Source organism: Gekko japonicus, unplaced genomic scaffold (genome assembly GCF_001447785.1).
Source record: "Gekko japonicus isolate JY-2015 unplaced genomic scaffold, Gekko_japonicus_V1.1 scaffold5955, whole genome shotgun sequence".
NCBI classification, from domain to species: domain Eukaryota; kingdom Metazoa; phylum Chordata; class Lepidosauria; order Squamata; family Gekkonidae; genus Gekko; species Gekko japonicus.
Window position 1 is genome coordinate 21,208 of NW_015168847.1, and position 17,649 is coordinate 38,856.

Consider the following 17,649-nt stretch of genomic DNA (forward strand, 5'->3'; position numbering starts at 1 on the left):
AGGGGCCAGGGACCCCCTGGAAGGATTGGGCCTTCCCCAGCCTTCCCTTCCCTTCAAGGGGGGGCTTGCCCGGGCAAGCCAAGGGAATGCATAGGGTGTGGCCTAATATGCTAATGAGCTGTGCTGTCATGGGTGTGTCCTGCTGTTTCTGCTGTTGGGTGTGGCCTATTATGCTAATGAGTTCCTCCTGGGCTTTTTTTTGTAAAAAAAGCCCAGGAGGAACTCATTAGCATAATTTTTTGTAAAAAAAAAAGCCCTGATTATTCGTATTTATACCCCGCCCTCCCAGTGAACCGGCTCAGGGCGGCTTACAGAAGTCGGTACAATGTACTTAATCAGCATGAAACATTTTAAAACAGCTTAAAACTTTCACAACATTCAAACATTTAAAGTGCTCGCAGTAGTATAAAATATAAGTATGCGACAGGAGCAGCAACATATCTAGAATTTGGAGGCGAGATAAAACCTGGAGTTCTATGACTATCCGTTTGCCTTTCTATATCTGTCACTCTTTGTTTAACAAGAAGTTTGGCTCAATGGGTGTGCCTTTAAGGCTAGCAGGAATCGAGTTGGCCGGTCTCTGCCCCAAGGACCTTACAGGATGCATTACAGCAGGGGTGTGTGTGTGTGTGCATGAACGATGGGCAATGGGAGAGGCGGGTCTTGGGTGCTTGCTCAAAAAAACAGGAAAGAAGGCGTCCCCTCCCAAATAATAACACACACACCCCAATCCAATCATGAACGTACCGCTCAGGGTGGAGAATCTTCGCATCCGCTCAGGCTGCAACCCAGTCTGCTAGCTTGTAGCTGGAGGAGCGAGACTTTGCTCTCCGGCACTCCCACAGGGCAACGCCGACCCCCGCCGCTATCGCAATCAGCAGTGCTGAGAGGGGAGAAAGACAGAGAATGGGCCTCTTGAGCACATAACGCTGCCTTATACTGAATCAGATGACTGGCCCAGCAAGGTCAGTGTTGTCTACTCAGACCGGCAGCGGCTCTCCAGGGTCTCAGTCTTTCCCATTACTTACCACCTGGTCCGTTCAACTGGAGATGCCGGGGATTGAGCCTGGGACCTTCTGCGTGCCAAACAGAGGCTCTGCCACTGAGCCACAGACCCTTATTTAGGTAGCTCCGGTATCGGTGTCAGCTACGCTGCCATGGGGGTTGGGGAGCTCGGTTTGTGTCTGGTTAATTGCTACTGCATATTGCCAGCACAAATGACTGCTGGCAACAGACTTGCATATATACAGTGCTAGCTAATCAACTCATTAGCTAGCCAGAAGTGAGGACAGGATCCTGTCAGTAATCAGGGCTAAGAGATCTTCTGGCACGCATGCGTGCATTCTGCCTTTGCTCTCTCAGCTGTTGTCTTCTTACATTCCTGAGCCTGGTTACAGGTGGAGGCGAGTCTGATGATGAATTACTGGGCTGCAGCAGAGACTGATCCCTTGCAGGTGTTCCCTGGGAGGCTCTATCCTCCTCACCACTTAGATAGCTTTCAGCTACAGGATCCAGTCTTTGCCTTTCTGCTGCAGTACTGTCCTCAGGAGCCTGTTCAGGGTCCTCAGGAGCCTGTTCAGGGGCATCAGCAAAGGCAGGCATGACATCAGCAGGGGCAGGCATGACGCTGCATTCCTTTCTGTGCTTTTTCTGCTTTGTGCCGAAATGCTTATCTATACAGATGTGCAGGAGGGAGTTGTATTGTCTCGGTTTTTCCTAGGTGCCGTGGGAGAGTGTTGGTTCTCAGCTTTAGCTACCTAACGGTCTCCAAGCTTTATCCCGCGAGCGGGAGGGTGCCTAATTGGCCAGTGCTCTGGCGGGGTGTGTGTGCATACGAATACCCTATATCCTATTCTGCCCAGTGCTTATGTTACTGCATCCTATAGCTCTTCAATAAAAGTATTACCATTCCTGAATGCTTGTACTCCGTTGTTGGCTGTGGGTTCTGACAATCGGAGGTCTCAGTTGACAGTGGACCGATCTTGGCCTCGCCATGGGAAGTCGAGAAGGTTGCCCCACATAGGTCTCGTATAGATCGCTCTCCTTCGGCTGTTTCTTGGGCAAGCGATTGATCTCGGCCGGACTGTCGATATTGACGATCCAGGTCCCGCAGATGCGAGGGACATCGATATCGATCTGAGGAGTGCCCTGAGTACCGTCATTCCAGACTCATGCTCTCATACTTGCCCAGACAGGCATTGAGACCGCACTCCCCGACCTACTTCAACCCACCTGTACCGTGGGACCATAGCCAGCACATGCCTTATTGGTTCACTTCGTACCCAATGTCGGCATTGATGCCGTGGCTGACACCTGGGCCACAGTTGGACTGGGACTGTGGGTCGCGTCGTTCACGCTCTCCCCAATGTAAATCTAAACCTTCCGCGTCTCAATCCAAAGCTCCAGAGGAACCTTAACCAGAGTCAGACTATTGGAATAGTCTTCTCTGACAGCATTGGCTGCCCTCCGGGGACTCAGGCAGAGGTCCTTCCCGTCACCTACTACTTGGTCTTTTCAGCTGGAGATGCCAGGGATTGAACCTGGGACCTTCTGCATGCTGAGCAGAGGCTCTACCACTGAGCCACGGCCCCTCTTGGCTTTGGCACTGCCTTCCAAGCAGCTCCTGTTCCAAACAGACACTCAGAGATGGGCTGACGGCATTTAGACGGGAGGGCTCCTTCATCCTATGGATGCCAGATTCCATTCTTAGCCCAGCTCCTGTATCTTCTTTAATGCCAGCTCAACAGGCATAAGTTCAGCAAGCAGGTGAGCTCCCCAGAACCTATCATGCACTGCGTCTGCCTTCCGCTGAAATGGCACATGATGAAAACAGAGTAGGCAACAGTTGGCAGCAATGTTCCCTCTACATCCCCCCCCACCCCACCCCACCCCACGTGCAATGCTCCCTCTAAGCTGTGGAGTCTTGTGAACAAAAACTCTACTTTGTGAGCTGCTGGCCTTAAAGTTGTGAGCGAGTGATTTGGCTACTGCCTAAATCAGTTTGCTCTGGAGCCATCCCTTCCTGAGCTGAGACAAAAATGTGTGAGCGAGAGGCTAAAAATCTGTGAGCTAGCTCATACTAACTAAGCTTAGAGGGAACACTGGCTGCGTGGCTCCATACTGCTGCTGAGCGGGGCTTCCTGTGTTAATGAGCGGCCGCTCACATGTACACTGGTTGGCAGTGCCTCTTTTGGCCTGTGCCCCAGTCTCCCTCCCACCACAGTCACCCCTTTATGTGTGTGCCCCAGTCTCCCTCCCACCACAGTCACCCCTTTATGTGTGTGCCCCAGTCTCCCTCCCACCACAGTCACCCCTTTATGTGTGTGCCCCAGTCTCCCTCCCACCACAGTCACCCCTTTATGTGTGTGCCCCAGTCTCCCTCCCACCACAGTCACCCCTTTATGTGTGTGACACTGGCACATACAAGTCAATGGATAGGCCTTTGCTGAGATAATGGGCCTCTGTTAACTCTCCACAACAGACACCCTGTGAGGGAGGCGGGGCTGAGAGAGCTCTGACAGAAACTGCTCTTTTTCAAGAACAGCTCTTATCAGAACTACGGCTTGCCCAAGGTCATCCAGCCAGGTGCAAGTGGAATAGTGGGGAATCAAACCTGGTTCTCCGAGATTAGAGTCCGCGCGCTTAACCACGACGCCAAACTGGCTACACTACACCCTCCTTGCCAACTGGCATAAACTTGGCAAGGAGGGTGGGACAGGAATATGAACTTCCTGTTCAACTCTGTTGCATTGGGTTGAAACATCTTGATGTGTTTGTCAGAACACAACCACCCACACCATTTTGAAAGAAACACTGCTATTTACTATCGCAAAGTCCAGTGGCAAGGACTGGGTAAACGCATTCTCTCCATTTGCCTGTCATAGTGCTGGAGTTTAGTCTCTTTGTCAGTTTCAGGTGTGATGTGGACCCCGGGGCTGAGAAAGTAGCACGAGAGGCAGGATGGACGGGGACACACTCACTCTGTCGCCACACTTCCACATCCATTTCCGCCACAGTCTCTAATAAGAGTGGCGTAGTTGCACAAGCCTTCTAAGAGATTCTAAGGCTGAGGACAGACTGGCAGAATGAAGCGCGAGGGAGTCGTGGCAAAAAAGACCCAGAACAACTTGTTCCCAGTATTCCCGTTCACACTGCACCAACTGATGCGGGAGCATACCGGGGAGGAGGCACAAGGGAGCGTTTGCACTGTTGGTCCGCCCCTGGCGGAGGCGCGGCTGTAAGGCGCGGCTTTCTTTTTGGAGATATCTGGAGATATGCGTTTATGCGCATATGCGCACAAGCAATTGCGGCTTTTGGCGTCCATGCTTCATTGGTGCGGGATGAACGCGGGATGACCGTGCTCTCCAGGGTTTGCCACCACTTTCACCAGGTACTTTTTAAACTCGGGAGGCAAGCGCTACAAGACGAGCTGAGTACGGCTGGGGAACGCCTGACAGATGTGCCTGTGGGTGCGTTCAGATGCGCAGCTAATCCCGTCATGATGCCAGCTTGAATTTTATCCCGATCTTTTTAATCCATCGTAGCATGACCGGACATCCCCCTGGTGAATCGCCTTACCGCGCGCTGCCTCCGTTGTGGATTGTCTAGACGGCGTCTACTTTTTGTGCATGCGAATAGGTGTCACAGCGCGTCCTTGTTGAAGGAGGCGCGTGGTGGGTTTTTTAAAAAACCTTTTTGCGCATGTTGATCTGCGCATGTGTAGAGATTTTTTAAAATGGCACCCGCTCTGGATGGTCTGACGTCAGACCACCCTGATGGGAGGATTGCGTGCTGGTGGAACGATTAGACGGGTGAAAGTCCGCAGTTGTCCCACAAGTAACCGAAAACCCCAGTTTTAAAGTGCTATCTTTTAAGTACGGCTCCGAAGCACGGCAAAACGGGATGCCCACAGAAGAGGGACATTTCCCAGATGTTTGTGTCTGGCCATTACCTTTCGATCTGTGAGGCAATCGTGCCTCGCGCGGATCTAAAGAGCCATCTAATCAGACTCTGTGTGAACTGGCCCTTTAATCCGTTTGTGAAACGTTTCTGGCACGTGCCTATCTCGGGGCAAACTGACAGTCTGAACTTGGCCTAAGTTTTGCCTTTTGGCACAGGAAAAGCCAGCGCCACGAAGGTTAGCTGAAGGGACCCAACTTCAGATTTGGCCCCGACTAACTCATTCCATTGGTTTCAACGGGACATGAGTTAAGCTGGGCCGGGGCCCGAGAGAACTGTGGACCTTACTCACCCGTGATGGCAATCACTGCCAAATAGATGGGATCCCTGAGACTTCCTCGAGGTTCCTTTGCAGGAAAGGTCTTGCTCTCTGAAAGGAGAAAAACAGATTGGCAATGACAGCCCCCCATGCGGAAGGTGTCTTCGCCTCATCCCCCCCCCCACATACATCCCCTTGCAAAAACCAGAAGCCAGCACAACATCTTTCCGTGATTTCAGGATAATCGTCGTGACTCGGCAAGAAACCTAAAGAACGCAATGCTTCTACTTAGTTACGTTAAAGGAAAACCTCACTTGTCAATTAAACCATCAAATAAGAACATAAGAACATAAGAGAAGCCGTGTTGGATCAGGCCAACGGCACATCCAGTCGCAAAACAGCCAAAACCCAGGGGCTATCTGGAGGTCCACCAGTGGGGCCAGAACTCCAGAAGCCCTTCCACCATTGCCAAACAAGCAACAAGGATACAGAGCATCACTGCCCCAGTGTTCTATCTACACCAGGGGTGTCAAACATGCAGCCTGGGGGCCGGATCAGGCCCCCAGAGGGCTTCCATCAGGCCCGCAGTGGAACTGGCCGTCTCCTGCTTCCAGTTCAGCTGCTGCTGCTGCATCTTAGCTTGCTTTGCCAGACTCTCTCACTCGCTCAGCCATTTCATGTTTTAACCTGCGTCCTAGACTCAGAACTCTCAGCATGGGATTTCTGTGGTGAATGTCAATAAATCAAAAGTAGGTGTGCAGCTTACAGAGCTAATCTGTTAATCATGTTTTTCTTTTAAGTAAAAAAAAATTGTGTTTGTGTCCTTTATAAAGTTTACATCTCCGCTACCTGGCATTACATTTTATGACACACACGGCCCGGCCCAACAAGGTCTCATTTATGTCAGACCCGACCCTCATAATAAACGAGTTCGACACCCCAGATCTACACCTTCTGGCTAATAGCCACAGATGGACCGCTGCTCCATATGTTTATCCAATCCCCTCTTGAAGCTGTCTGTGCTTATAGCTGCCACCACTTCCTGTGGCAGTGAATTCCACATGTTCCTTGAAGCCTAGAAAGCCACTGTGTGAGCTAGAGGAGTTAGCTGTGTTAGTGTGTTGCTGCAAAATAGTAAAAAGCCTGGTAGCACCTTTAATACTAACAAATCTTATTGTAAGACTAACAAACTTTATTGCAGCATAAGCTTTCGAGAAACACAGCTCTCTTCGTCAGAGGCATCTGACGAAGAGAGCTGTGCTTCTCGAAAGCTTATGCCACAATAAAGTTTGTTAGTGCTACCGGGCTTTTTACTGTGTGAGCTGGCAGCTGCCCTTCCTAACTCCATTTCTAGCAAAGGACGGATCAGGGGCGCCGGCTTTTTAATACTTGCCATGGCTATTATTTCTATGTCAAACTGCCTTTTAACTTCGTAACCCTAGGCTGATCGAGGTGTTCCATGGTAAAAGCCCAACAGAAGCCCGATTCTGTGACTCAATACGCTGAGAGAAAGCTTGACTGATACTGTGCCAGCTAGCCTGATGTTCCTTGAGGCCAGGCCAAAGACATCCAGGGAAAGTAGGGGGGGGGGGGGGGGAGAGATTGCCGTGTGCAAACACAGATATTACCTGGAGAGCAAGGCGAGATCTTGCCAGCTGCAGGCAGGGAGGGGTGGGGCAGGGGTGTGGAAGGAGGACTATGGCTTTGGAGCATAGCAATAACATTGCTGCCAGCAAAAGAGAGGCTTCAGCCCCGGCACGGACAGCAGCAGCGTCCACTTTGTACAGAATCAACACTGAGCACTACAGAAGTGGTTTATAACTAAAATCTCCAGCTTTATAAACGCTCAGGCAGCAACCAATTATCTTATTTACTGCAGGAACGAAAGGCTCTTCCCGTCCTATCCAGCTTTGTAAAAGCTCAGGCAGGTCATCTTTCTATGTTCGGCAACCAATTATCTTATTTACTGCAGGAACGAGATGCTCTTCCCGTCCTTGGTTTGTAGGACATCTGGCTGGCGAGAGGCAGAATGGTGAAAAGAAGAGAACATTGGATTTATATCCCGCCCTTCACTACCGGAAGGAGTCTCAGAGCGGCTTCCAATCTCCTTTCCCTTCCCCACCCCACAACAGACGCCCTGTGAGGTAGGTGGGGCCGAGAGAGCTCTTTCGAGAACTGCCCTTGAGAGAACAGCTCTGAGAGAACTTGTGACTGACCCAAGGTCAGTCCAGCAGCTGCATGTGGAGGAGTGGGGAATCAAGCCCAGTCCTCCCAGATTTGAGTCCGCGCTCCCAACCACTACACCAAACTGGCTCTCAAAGGCATTCTGGAACAGACGGGAAAATGGCGGGAGGGTGAGCCAAGACACCCCCACACATTGTACACCTGCTCCCCCCCCCAAACAGACACCTATTTTCCTCACCAGGTTTAGTTGCCACTGAAGACGGCAGCAAATCTAAGCCACAGTTCTGTTCGTCCTGCTCATCGATGCAATCCGCATGGCCGTCACACCTCCACTCCAGGGGGAAACAGGCAGCACCTGGAGTGCACTGGAACTCATTTTCAGAGCAGGCCGAGGAAGAGAGGGCCAGTTTGGGCTGGGCCGTCTGGAACTCACAGTCCTTGGCCAATGCGTCAGAGCTGTCCGGGCAGTCTAGATAGCAATCGCAGAACTGCTCCGAGGGCAGGCAGGGGCCCCTGCCGCCACACTGCCATTCGTCAGGCGCGCACGAGACGTTTCCAGAGCCGCAGTGGCTCTCGTCGCTGCCGTCTGCGCAATCGGGCTTCCCGTCGCACCTCATGCCCAGTGGCACCCGGCCCCCATCCTCACATGGGAAGCTGCAAGCCGTGCTGCTGAAGACATCTGCAGAGAGAGAGAAATGGTGAAGGAACAGCTGAGTCAGTCAAGACCCAACCCATAATATTGATATAGCTGATTGGTCTAAAATATGGAAATCAATAAAATACACACGAGCAATACCATATACGGAAAATATATACAAAATATTTTTAGGTGGCACTGGTCACCACATAAAATAGCTAAGTGTTACATAAATGCCTCAAAAATTGCTGGAAATGTAAATATAATGTCGGTAATTTTTAACATATGTGGTGAAGGTGTAGCATAACACAAAATTACTGGCGTACAATACATAAAGCTATACATATGACAAGTGGCAACTGAGGCTTTCTGCAGGTTGCATCCCACACACGCAGTCTCTAGTGGGCCCTCCGCATGCATATCACCTCGGAGATTTTTAGCATTTGTGTGTAGACCTTGAAAAGGCACGACTGGGACTTTAGTGCCATTTAAGAGCTTGGGGGTGCTCATGGACTCCGCCTTGCTGTCTGAAAGGTGGCTATTAGCCACAAGGTATAGATTACTGGAGGTTAAGATGCTGAGCTGCGGACCGGAAGGTCGGTAGTTCGGCAGTTCGAGACCCGAGTGGCGCATGACAGAGTGAGCTCCTGTCGTCTGGCCCCAGCTCCTGCCAACCTAGCAGTTCAAAAGCAAGAAATTGAACTTTATTGCAATCGGTACATCTGCCAAGAATGATGTAAAATAATATAAATAAAAACTTGGGGAGGGGGGGGGAGACCCAACCCAAACCAGGGGTGAATGTAAGGCGGTAGAGAGAGCCTAAGAAAGGGACAGCCCAAATCTTCTGCCAGGAAGAATGCAATTTGCCATCACCCCTGCACCCAGCCAAATGCCCTGACCTGGACAGCCCAGGCTCGACCGATCTCGTCAGATCTCAGAAGCAGGGTTGGTCCTGGCTAGTATATGGATGGGTGGCCTCCAAGGAATACCAGGGTCGTGACGCAGAGGCAGGCAGTGGCAAACCACCTCTGAAACATCTCTTAACTCAAAAACAAGTCTAGCTCGCCACCTAGTGGTGCATAACGCTAAAAGAGCTAGAACTTCTGGCTGCCAGACAATCTTGAGATCTCCTGGCTACACTACACACCGGTGTTCCCTCTAAGCTGAGTTAGTGTGAGCTAGCTCACACTTTTTTAGCCTCCGGCTCACACATTTTTGTCTTCACTCAGAAACGGTGGCGCCAAAGCAAACTAATGTATGCAGTCGCCAAATGGCTCGCTCACAACTTTAATGCCAGTTGCTCACAAAGTAGGATTTTTGCTCACAAGACTCCACAGGTTGGGGGGAGCACTGCTACACACACTGCCATACAATAATTATTATTGCCCAAACAAATAACCCATTGCGCTGTGGAGCACCCTACCCAGGATCCTAAGCAAGTGATGGCATCAGCCTACCCTGAGGCTGGACTTCGTAACACTATCCCGTGATCTCTCGCCCTTGACGTTACCTTGAGGTTGGGGCAGCTGCCAGGCACCAAGACTTCTGGTGGGACCAATTGCTGCTGACCCCCCCCCCCCCCGCCCCCCAACCCCCCCCATGCTCCCACCTGCCCAGAGAGACTGAGGAAAGGCATGTGGGTGGTACACGGCAGTGGCACTCCCGGTGGCAATAGCAGCAGCATTTTGAGCCGCGTAGTCTGGCCAGGGCTGCTGGGGAAAGGGTGTGCAGGCGGGGCAGGCAACAGACCTGCTACGAAGAAGAAGAAGAGGAGGAGGAAGAGGAGGAGGAGGAGGAGATTGGATTGATACCCTGCCCTTCGCTACCCAAAGGAGTCTCAGAGCGGCTTACAAACTCCTCTCCCTTCCCCTCCCCACAACAGACACCCTCTTTTCCTTTTCCCTCCCCACAACAGAAGAAGAAGAAGAGGAAGAAGAAGAGGAGGAGGAGGAGGAGATTGGGTTTATACCCCGCCCTTCACTACCCAAAGGAGTCTCAGAGGGGCTTACAAACTCATTCCCCTTCCCCTCCCCACAACAGATACCCTGAGAGCTCAGGCTAAGAGAGCTCTGACAGAAACTGCTCTTTTTCAAGAACGGCTCTTATCAGAGCTACGGCTTGCCCAAGGTCGTCCAGCAGGTGCAAGCGGAGGAGTGGGGAATCAAACCTGGTTCTTCCAGATTAGAGTCAGCGCACTTAACCACTACACCAGACTGGCTCCTGCTGTCCTAGACTTCTGAAACTCTCTAGAAGTCGGCCCAACAATATCATTGGCAAACGCTGACCAATGCTGGTTTGTTCATCGGTTCTAAGTGGAAAGCCATTCTCGGTGATGGGCTGTTTAAGCATTTATTTCTTAGGCCAGGCAGATATGACAAGTGGCAACTGAGGTTTTCTGCAGGTTGCATCCCACACACGCAGTCTCTAGTGGGCCCTCCGCATGCATATCACCTCGGAGATTTTTAGCATTTGTGTGTAGACCTTGAAAAGGCACGACTGGGACTTTAGTGCCATTTAAGAGCTTGGGGGTGCTCATGGACTCCGCTTTGCTGTCTGAAAGGTGGCTATTAGCCACAAGGTATAGATTACTGGAGGTTAAGATGCTGAGCTGCGGACCGGAAGGTCGGTAGTTCGGCAGTTCGAGACCCGAGTGGCGTGTGACAGAGTGAGCTCCCGTCGTCTGGCCCCAGCTCCTGCCAACCTAACAGTTCGAAAGCAAGAAATTGCAGGTAGATAATAGGTACCGCTTTCGTTCTGTGTGCCTTGGCGTTTAGTCATGCCGGCCACATGACCATGGAAATGTCTTTGGACAGTGCTGGCTCTTCGGCTTGGAAACGGAGATGAGCACCACCCTCTAGAGTCTGATTCGACTGGCTTTTGAGCAAGGGGAACCTTTACCTTTATAGATAGGAACTCTCAGTCTGGGGCAAGTGATGCTCTGTATTCTTGGTGCTTGGGGGGGCAACAGTGGGGGAGCTTCTGGTGTCCTGGCCCCACTGCTGGACCTCCTGATGGTAGCTGGTATTTTTGGCCTCTGTGTGACAGAGTGTTGGACTGGGTGGGCCATTGGCCTGATCCAACATGGGCTTCTCTTACATTCTTATGAAAAGGAAGTTGGCATGGTGGCCAGGAGCACTGCTGCACTGGATTCACCAACTTGCTCATTACCTAGATTCAGCCGATCTGGCCAGGCTGACCCATGCTGCTGTAACCTTACAGCTGGATTACTGCAATGCACTCTACGTGGGGCTGCCCTTGCAGGCTACCCAGAAAGTACAACTGGTCATAACGCAGCAGCCCAACTCTTGTCAGGGGCTAGCCACTGGGAAAGTATGCTGAAACACTTACGTTGGCTGCCAGTCTGTTTGCGAGTTCAATTCAAAGCACCGGTTACGACTTTTAAAGCCCTTCACGACCTAGGGCTCACATATTTGAAGAACTGTCTCCATTCCATGTGTCCCTGTATGCCAACTACAGTCATCAGGCAGCCATCTGTTGGCTAGCCCATCACTTAGGGTGGCCCGTCTGGCAACGACCAGAGCCCCAGGTCTTTGCCCTCACGGCTCTGGCTCTGTGGAATGGGCTCCCTGAAGAGGTGAGGGGGGCTCCCTCCTTGGAGATCCTAGAAGGTAATTTGGTGTAGTGGTTAAGAGCGCAGCCTCTAATTCGGAAGAACCGGGTTTGACTCCTCCACATGCAGGTGCTGGTGTGACTTTGGGTCAGTCGCAAGTTATTTCAGAGCTGTTCTCTCTGGAGCAGTTCTCGAGAGAGCTCTCTCAGCCCCACCTACAGGGTGTCTGTTGTGGGGAGGGGAGAGGAAAGGAGTTTGTAAGCCGCTCTGAGACTCCTTCGGGTAGTGAAAGGCAGGGTATAAATCCAATCTCCTACTCTTCTTCAGGAGGCACTGTAAGTCCTGCTTGTTTGTCAGGGCTGGGGGTGGTGGTTTTGAATCGGAAAGCATCTTTTAAAGGTGGCATGAAGGAGAGATTAGGGGTTTGCTGTTTTATGTTTGGTTTTAAACTGAAAAACAAACCATTATCGTAAGCAATGTTCCCTCTAAGCCGCGCAGTCTGTCTTGAACCGCAAGGAAAGGCAGGTTAGAGCTGTTTTAGTAAATACATAACTCTCCAGATTGAGAATGCTCTAACGCATGGTTTTGTGTGGTTGCAATCCTAAACTATTTACTTAGAAGTAAGCCTGACTGAACCCAGGGGGACTTAAGTGCAGAGGATTGGGTTGTCAACAAAGCCAGTCGCAAGGGAGCACAAGGAAACCTGGGAAATGAGCCACACCTAGCCGACTCGCCACCTTTTCAAACGCTTAGCGGGACAGTAAAACAATCTGTATTATGACCAGCCCAAAACTCCAAAGGAGAAGCCCCAATAAAAATATATATTGTTTTACTGTTCCTGTTTGGAATCCTTCAAATGGGCTGACATCCTTGGGCGTCTGCCACCGGTCTTGGCTCCTGATTCCCACCAAGGCACGTAGCTGTACAAGAGACCAAAGAAACTCAGAAATGTGACAGGAAAAGCCAAAGTAGCCGATTACGTGCAAATGCCAAGCCTTCTTGGCAGGAAACAAAGGTGTCAGCAGGCTGTTCTAAGACAAAGGCTGGGGGGGGGGAAGGACTCCGCCGCGTTTCTGTATATGAAGAGATCCAGTACAAAGGACAAACTGATAGGGCACCTATGCCAGTTAAGAACTTTTAAATACCTTCCTTTGTTTTATTTGAAATATTTTATCCTACTTTCCCCACTGTACTCAAGGCAGGAGGAAGAAGAAGAAGAAGAAGCGATTGGATTTATACCCCGCCCTTCGCTTGGAGTCTCAGAGCGGCTAACAAACTCCTTTCCCTTTTCCTCCCCACAACAGACACCCTGTGAGGTGGGTGGGGCTGAGAGAGCTCTGACAGGAACTGGTCTTTTTCAAGGACAGCTGTCCCAGAGCTTGTGACTGACCCAAGGTCACATCAGCAGGTGCAAGTGGAGGAGTGGGGAATCAAACCCGGTTCTCCCAGATTAGAGTCTGCACACTTAACCACTACACCAAACAGATGTATGTATGTAAACTGCTGTCCAGTCAAGGCTCACTTATGGCAACGCCGGCAAGGGGCTCTCAAGGCAAGAGAGAAGCCGTGGTGGCTGGCCATTGCCTTCCTTTGCAAAGTCTTCCTTGGCGGTCTCCCTTCCAAATACCGACCCTGCTTAACCTCTGAGACCTGACCAGATTGGGCTATATCAAGGGCGGCCAAACGTGCTCAGCGTAAGAGCCACAGAGAATAAACATCAGAGGCTTGAGAGCCGCGAGACACACACGTTTTTATTAAAAATATATGCACATTTGCTTTTTTATCAACACGAAATGTGACTGCCAGAAATTAAAAACCAAAGGGGTCAATACAGATATTGATAATGATATTTCTCCAATGATATTTATTTGTTTGCTAATGATATTTATTTGCCTAAGAGGGAGGGGGAAAGAGAGAGGTGGAAAGAAAGAATGAAAGAGGTAGAAAGAAGTAAAGGCTGAAGGACTCTGAATGGTGCGCCTTGGAAGATGATGAAAAGGGATGATTTGGGGGCAGTGTCCTTAGACAGTGAAGTTGTAAGAGTTTTTACAAAGAAAAAGTAGTCTTGATTTTTGACTCAGTTTGTTATATGCTTAAAAGAAGGGAAGTTTTTACGGTAACTAAGCCAATGAAGATCTCCTCTCTTGAAATAAATAAATAAATCCTTTCTTTGTCCTGTATATGTAGTCCCCCTTCCTGTTTTTCTGTAGTTGTTTTTTGTAGTTTGAAAAAATAATAAGAAATCCCCTCCGGGAGCTTAAAGGAAAAAAGAAAGAAAGAGGTAGAAAGAAAGAGAGGAGAGAAAGAGAGAGAGAGAAATAGACGGGAGGGAGAAAAAGTATGTCTCCCCTTCGCTTCCCCAGCTGCCCTGCCGGGAGCCGCACAATACGTGTCAAAGAGCCGCCTGTGGCTCCTGAGCCATGGTTTGGCCACCCCTGGGCTATACACCATGCAGCCTCCCCTCCCCTGCAGAGTATAAGCACACAGAGATCAAAGCAGCATCAAACTCGTGAGTTAAAACAATCAAGTTAATTCTGCAACCTTGCCAGCCGACGTTTCATTCCTTACATGCTTCACTGGACATCAAAGGAGGCTAAAGACCCTGGAATTGGGATTTAGAAGTGCTGGGCTGTGGCTGGATCAGAGGGGCTGGAGATCGGTGATAATGTTTTTTCTGCAAAAGGTCCCAGGTTCAATCCCCAGCATCGCCCCGATGCTCGGAAAGGCCTTTCTCTGCCTAAGGTCCTACAGATCCACCGCCCGTCAACGTACAGTTCTGAGCTAGATGGACCGATGATCTGAGTCACCAGAAGGCGGCTTCAGTTGTTCCCCAGCAAAACTCTGCAGCCATGCGCTGCTTTCTGCAGGCGCTCAGCAAAGCTGATGGGCAGCAGAGTCAACTCTGCACTTAGAGCTGTGGATCTCAGCACGCAGTGATAGCAAGTAACTAGTTTATTTGGTTTTAAAGGGGCTCTGGCCAAACTCAACAGAGGAGAAGAGCCCATCAATTGCTGTTAGCCACAGTGATTCCATATTCAGATATGGAATACCTCTCTGCAAGGGTCATTTCCTGCAGGAGCTCACAGGAGCGGAGCTCTGGCAGTAGAGAGCCCAGGGGGCGGGCACATGAAACAAGCCCCACCCCCTGCTCCCAGCAGCCCTCAGTCAGAGCAAGAAGCAGCCAGGTAAGTTGCAAAGCCCCCCCCCCCGGCCCCCGGCCCAAAACAGTCCAGTGGCACCTTTAAGATCAGGTTTTATTCAGGTACAAGCTCTCTCTCCTCTGTGAGGGCAGATCTGCACATTCCCCTCCCCCCAATAGCTAGCAATCCAGAACAGTCCAGTGGAGCCTGAGCGGTGGGTGTTGTCTTCTGACACACTTCCGGTGATGTCAGGGGGTGTGGCATATACAAATAAGCTATGCTAATGAGTTATGCTAATTAGTTCCTGCACCTCTTTTTCTACAAAATGACCCCTGCCTCTCTGAATGTCAAAGCGGGGGGAGGGCAACAATACAGTGTGATTTTGACCACCATGCCCTATTTGTTGGCCTTCCAAGGGAATCTGCTCGGCTCATGTGGCGGAGTGGCTAATAGCGGCAGACTCTAATCTGGAGAGCCAGGCTCCTCCATATGAAGTCTGCTGGGTGACCCTGGGCCAGTCACAGTTCTCTCAGAGCTCTCTCAGCTCCACCTTCCTCCCATGGTGTCTGTTGTGGGAAGAGGAAGGGAAAGGCAATTGTAAGCCACTTTGAGACTCCTTAAGGTAGAGAAAAGCGAGGCATAAAAGCCTACTCCTCTACTCTTCATTGTGGGAAACAAAACACAAGACTAGAGGGCCCCTCTAAGCTGAGTTAGTGTGAGCTAGCTCACACTAGTTTTTTAGCCACTGGCTCGCAGATGTTTGTCTTCGTTCAGGAAGAGTTTTAGTTTAGGAAGGATGGCTCCAGAGCAAACTAATTTATACAGCAGCCATATTGCTCGCTCACAACTTCACAAAGTAGTACATCACAAAGTAGAATTTTTGCTCGCAAGACTCCACAACTTAGAGGGAGCATTGGCCCTTGGTCTGATTCAGCAGGGCTACTTCTATGTTTACAGCCCAGTTGTAGGCAGAGTTAGGCACACTTGAGCTCAATAATCTAAAAGTAATTTCAGCATGCATAATTCTGCATAGGATTGAACTGCCAGATTAGAACTTTCTTGGTTCCATGGGCTTGCAATATCTGGGTTTTTTAAAAAGCATAATGTATGTAAATACCACTGTATAAAGCAACTAATAATAATATTATAGAAGAAGAAGAAGTGATTGGATTTATACCCCGCCCTTCACTTGGAGTCTCAGAACGGCTTACAAACTCCTTTCCCTTCCTCTCCCCACAACAGACACCCTGGGAGGTAGAAGAAGAAGAGATTGGATTTATACTTCACTACCCAAGGGAGTCTCAGAGCGGCTTACAAACTACTTTCCCTTCCCCTCCCCACAACAGACACCCTGTGAGGCGGGTGAGGCTGAGAGAGCTCTGACAGAAACTGCTCTTTTTCAAGGACAGCGGTGCCAGAGCTTGTGACTGACCCAAGGTCACATCAGCAGGTGCAAGTGGAGGAGTGGGGAATCAAAGCCGGTTCTCCCAGTTTAGAGTCCGCACACTTCACCACTACACCAAACTGGCTCTTATAGATTAATCATGCGCTTAAGGGACACATTTTGAAATATTATGTGTGTGTGTGTGATATAAAATAAATATTTTAAATAAATAATGTGTGTGTATGTATGTGTGGGGAGCTGCGGTGCCTCAAGTGGTTAAGACGCTGAACTGCAGACCAGAAGGTCGGTAGTTCAGGAGTTCGAGAAGTGCCGCATGACGGAGTGAGCTCCCGTCTCTGGTCCCAGCTCCTACCAACCCAGCAATTCAGAAGCAAGAAATTGCAAGTAGATAAATAGGTACCACTTCGGTGGGAAGGTAACAGCGTTCCGTGCACCTCGGCGTCTAGTCATGCCGGCCACATGACCACGGAAACGTCTTCGGACAGCGCTGGCTCTTCGGCTTGGAAATGGAGATGAACCGCAACCCTAGAGTCGGACTCGGCTGGCTTTCGAGCAAGGGGAAACCTTTACTATGTGTGTATGTATATAAACACTTAAAATATTGCATTTCCATAAAATGCATTGATCTAAACTAGGCATTCCCCTTCCTTCCCTTGCCCAGTGTCAACTTTTGGAATGAGTCCCTAAACTCTACGGATTGAGACGTTTGCACAAAGGAGGCGAGGGTCTCCTTGACAGCGACCTCCCATCCCCATGGTAACCCAGAGAAGGACCCTCCTCCCGGAGGAGGCGGAGCCAAGAGGGGGCGATGGCCCTCGTGCGCCCAATAAGGGGGCGCAGACGCCACCAAGGCACCGCACCACGCGCGCGGGGAGAAAGCAAGCCATGAGGAGCAGACCGGTAACCAATCGGCGCCCGTTGCACGCCGCAGCCTCCGAGCAGTGACCAATCGGTGGGGCTGAGGGGCGTGGCTCTCCGGCGCCTCGAGCTTTTCTCTTTAGTAAAGCCGCCTCTCTCAGTCACTCACCGGTCTCGGCGGCCCGAGCGCAGAGCTGTCCCGTCACCGCCAGGAAGAGAGCGAGGAGGAAGAGCTGCTGCATGACGCCCGTCCAGATGACACCTCCGCACGCCTGGAACTCATCTGGCGCCCCTGCGGCTGCTGTGTCAATTTTCTCTCGCGCTCCGATTCAAGCATGCGCACAAGGCGGGGAGTGACGTCACGGGGACGGACACCTTGACGCCCCTCTCGCGCTTAACGACCCCGAGCATGCGCAGAGCGGCTCTTTTCGGGCGCTTCCCTTCCACAGCAGGTGGGTCTGGCAACCAAGGGTGCAGGGGCGGGTTAAACCTTAAGATGACCAAGCACGTGCTCAGGGCACAAGGGGGCACCACAATGTTTGGAAAAGGGTGAAAAGGAAAGAAAAAAAAACAAAACGAAGATTTGTAAATAAATAAATTGATTGATAAAATTAGTGCAAATTGATCATGGTGCAC

At 50.7% G+C, this 17,649-nt stretch overlaps 1 protein-coding gene and 1 non-coding gene across 2 annotated transcripts in view; both read right to left on the bottom strand.

Annotated features, from left to right (window-relative positions):
* The window catches only part of LOC107114310 (CD320 antigen-like), a 20,938-nt gene extending 3,597 nt beyond the window's left edge, over window positions 1–17,341 (bottom strand). Inside the window, exons 1-4 of the mRNA XM_015415756.1 lie at window positions 17,183–17,341; window positions 7,641–8,081; window positions 5,252–5,329; window positions 748–883 (exon numbers count right to left, since the gene is read on the bottom strand). Of these exons, the coding sequence (XP_015271242.1) occupies window positions 777–883; window positions 5,252–5,329; window positions 7,641–8,081; window positions 17,183–17,255 (699 nt within the window). The 5' untranslated portion in view covers window positions 17,256–17,341 and the 3' untranslated portion in view covers window positions 748–776. The remainder of the gene's footprint in view (window positions 1–747; window positions 884–5,251; window positions 5,330–7,640; window positions 8,082–17,182) is intronic.
* On the bottom strand, window positions 2,520–2,591 carry TRNAA-AGC. Its single transcript has one exon. It is a non-coding gene; the product is annotated as a tRNA-Ala (tRNA).
* Window positions 17,342–17,649: the final 308 nt, after the last annotated feature.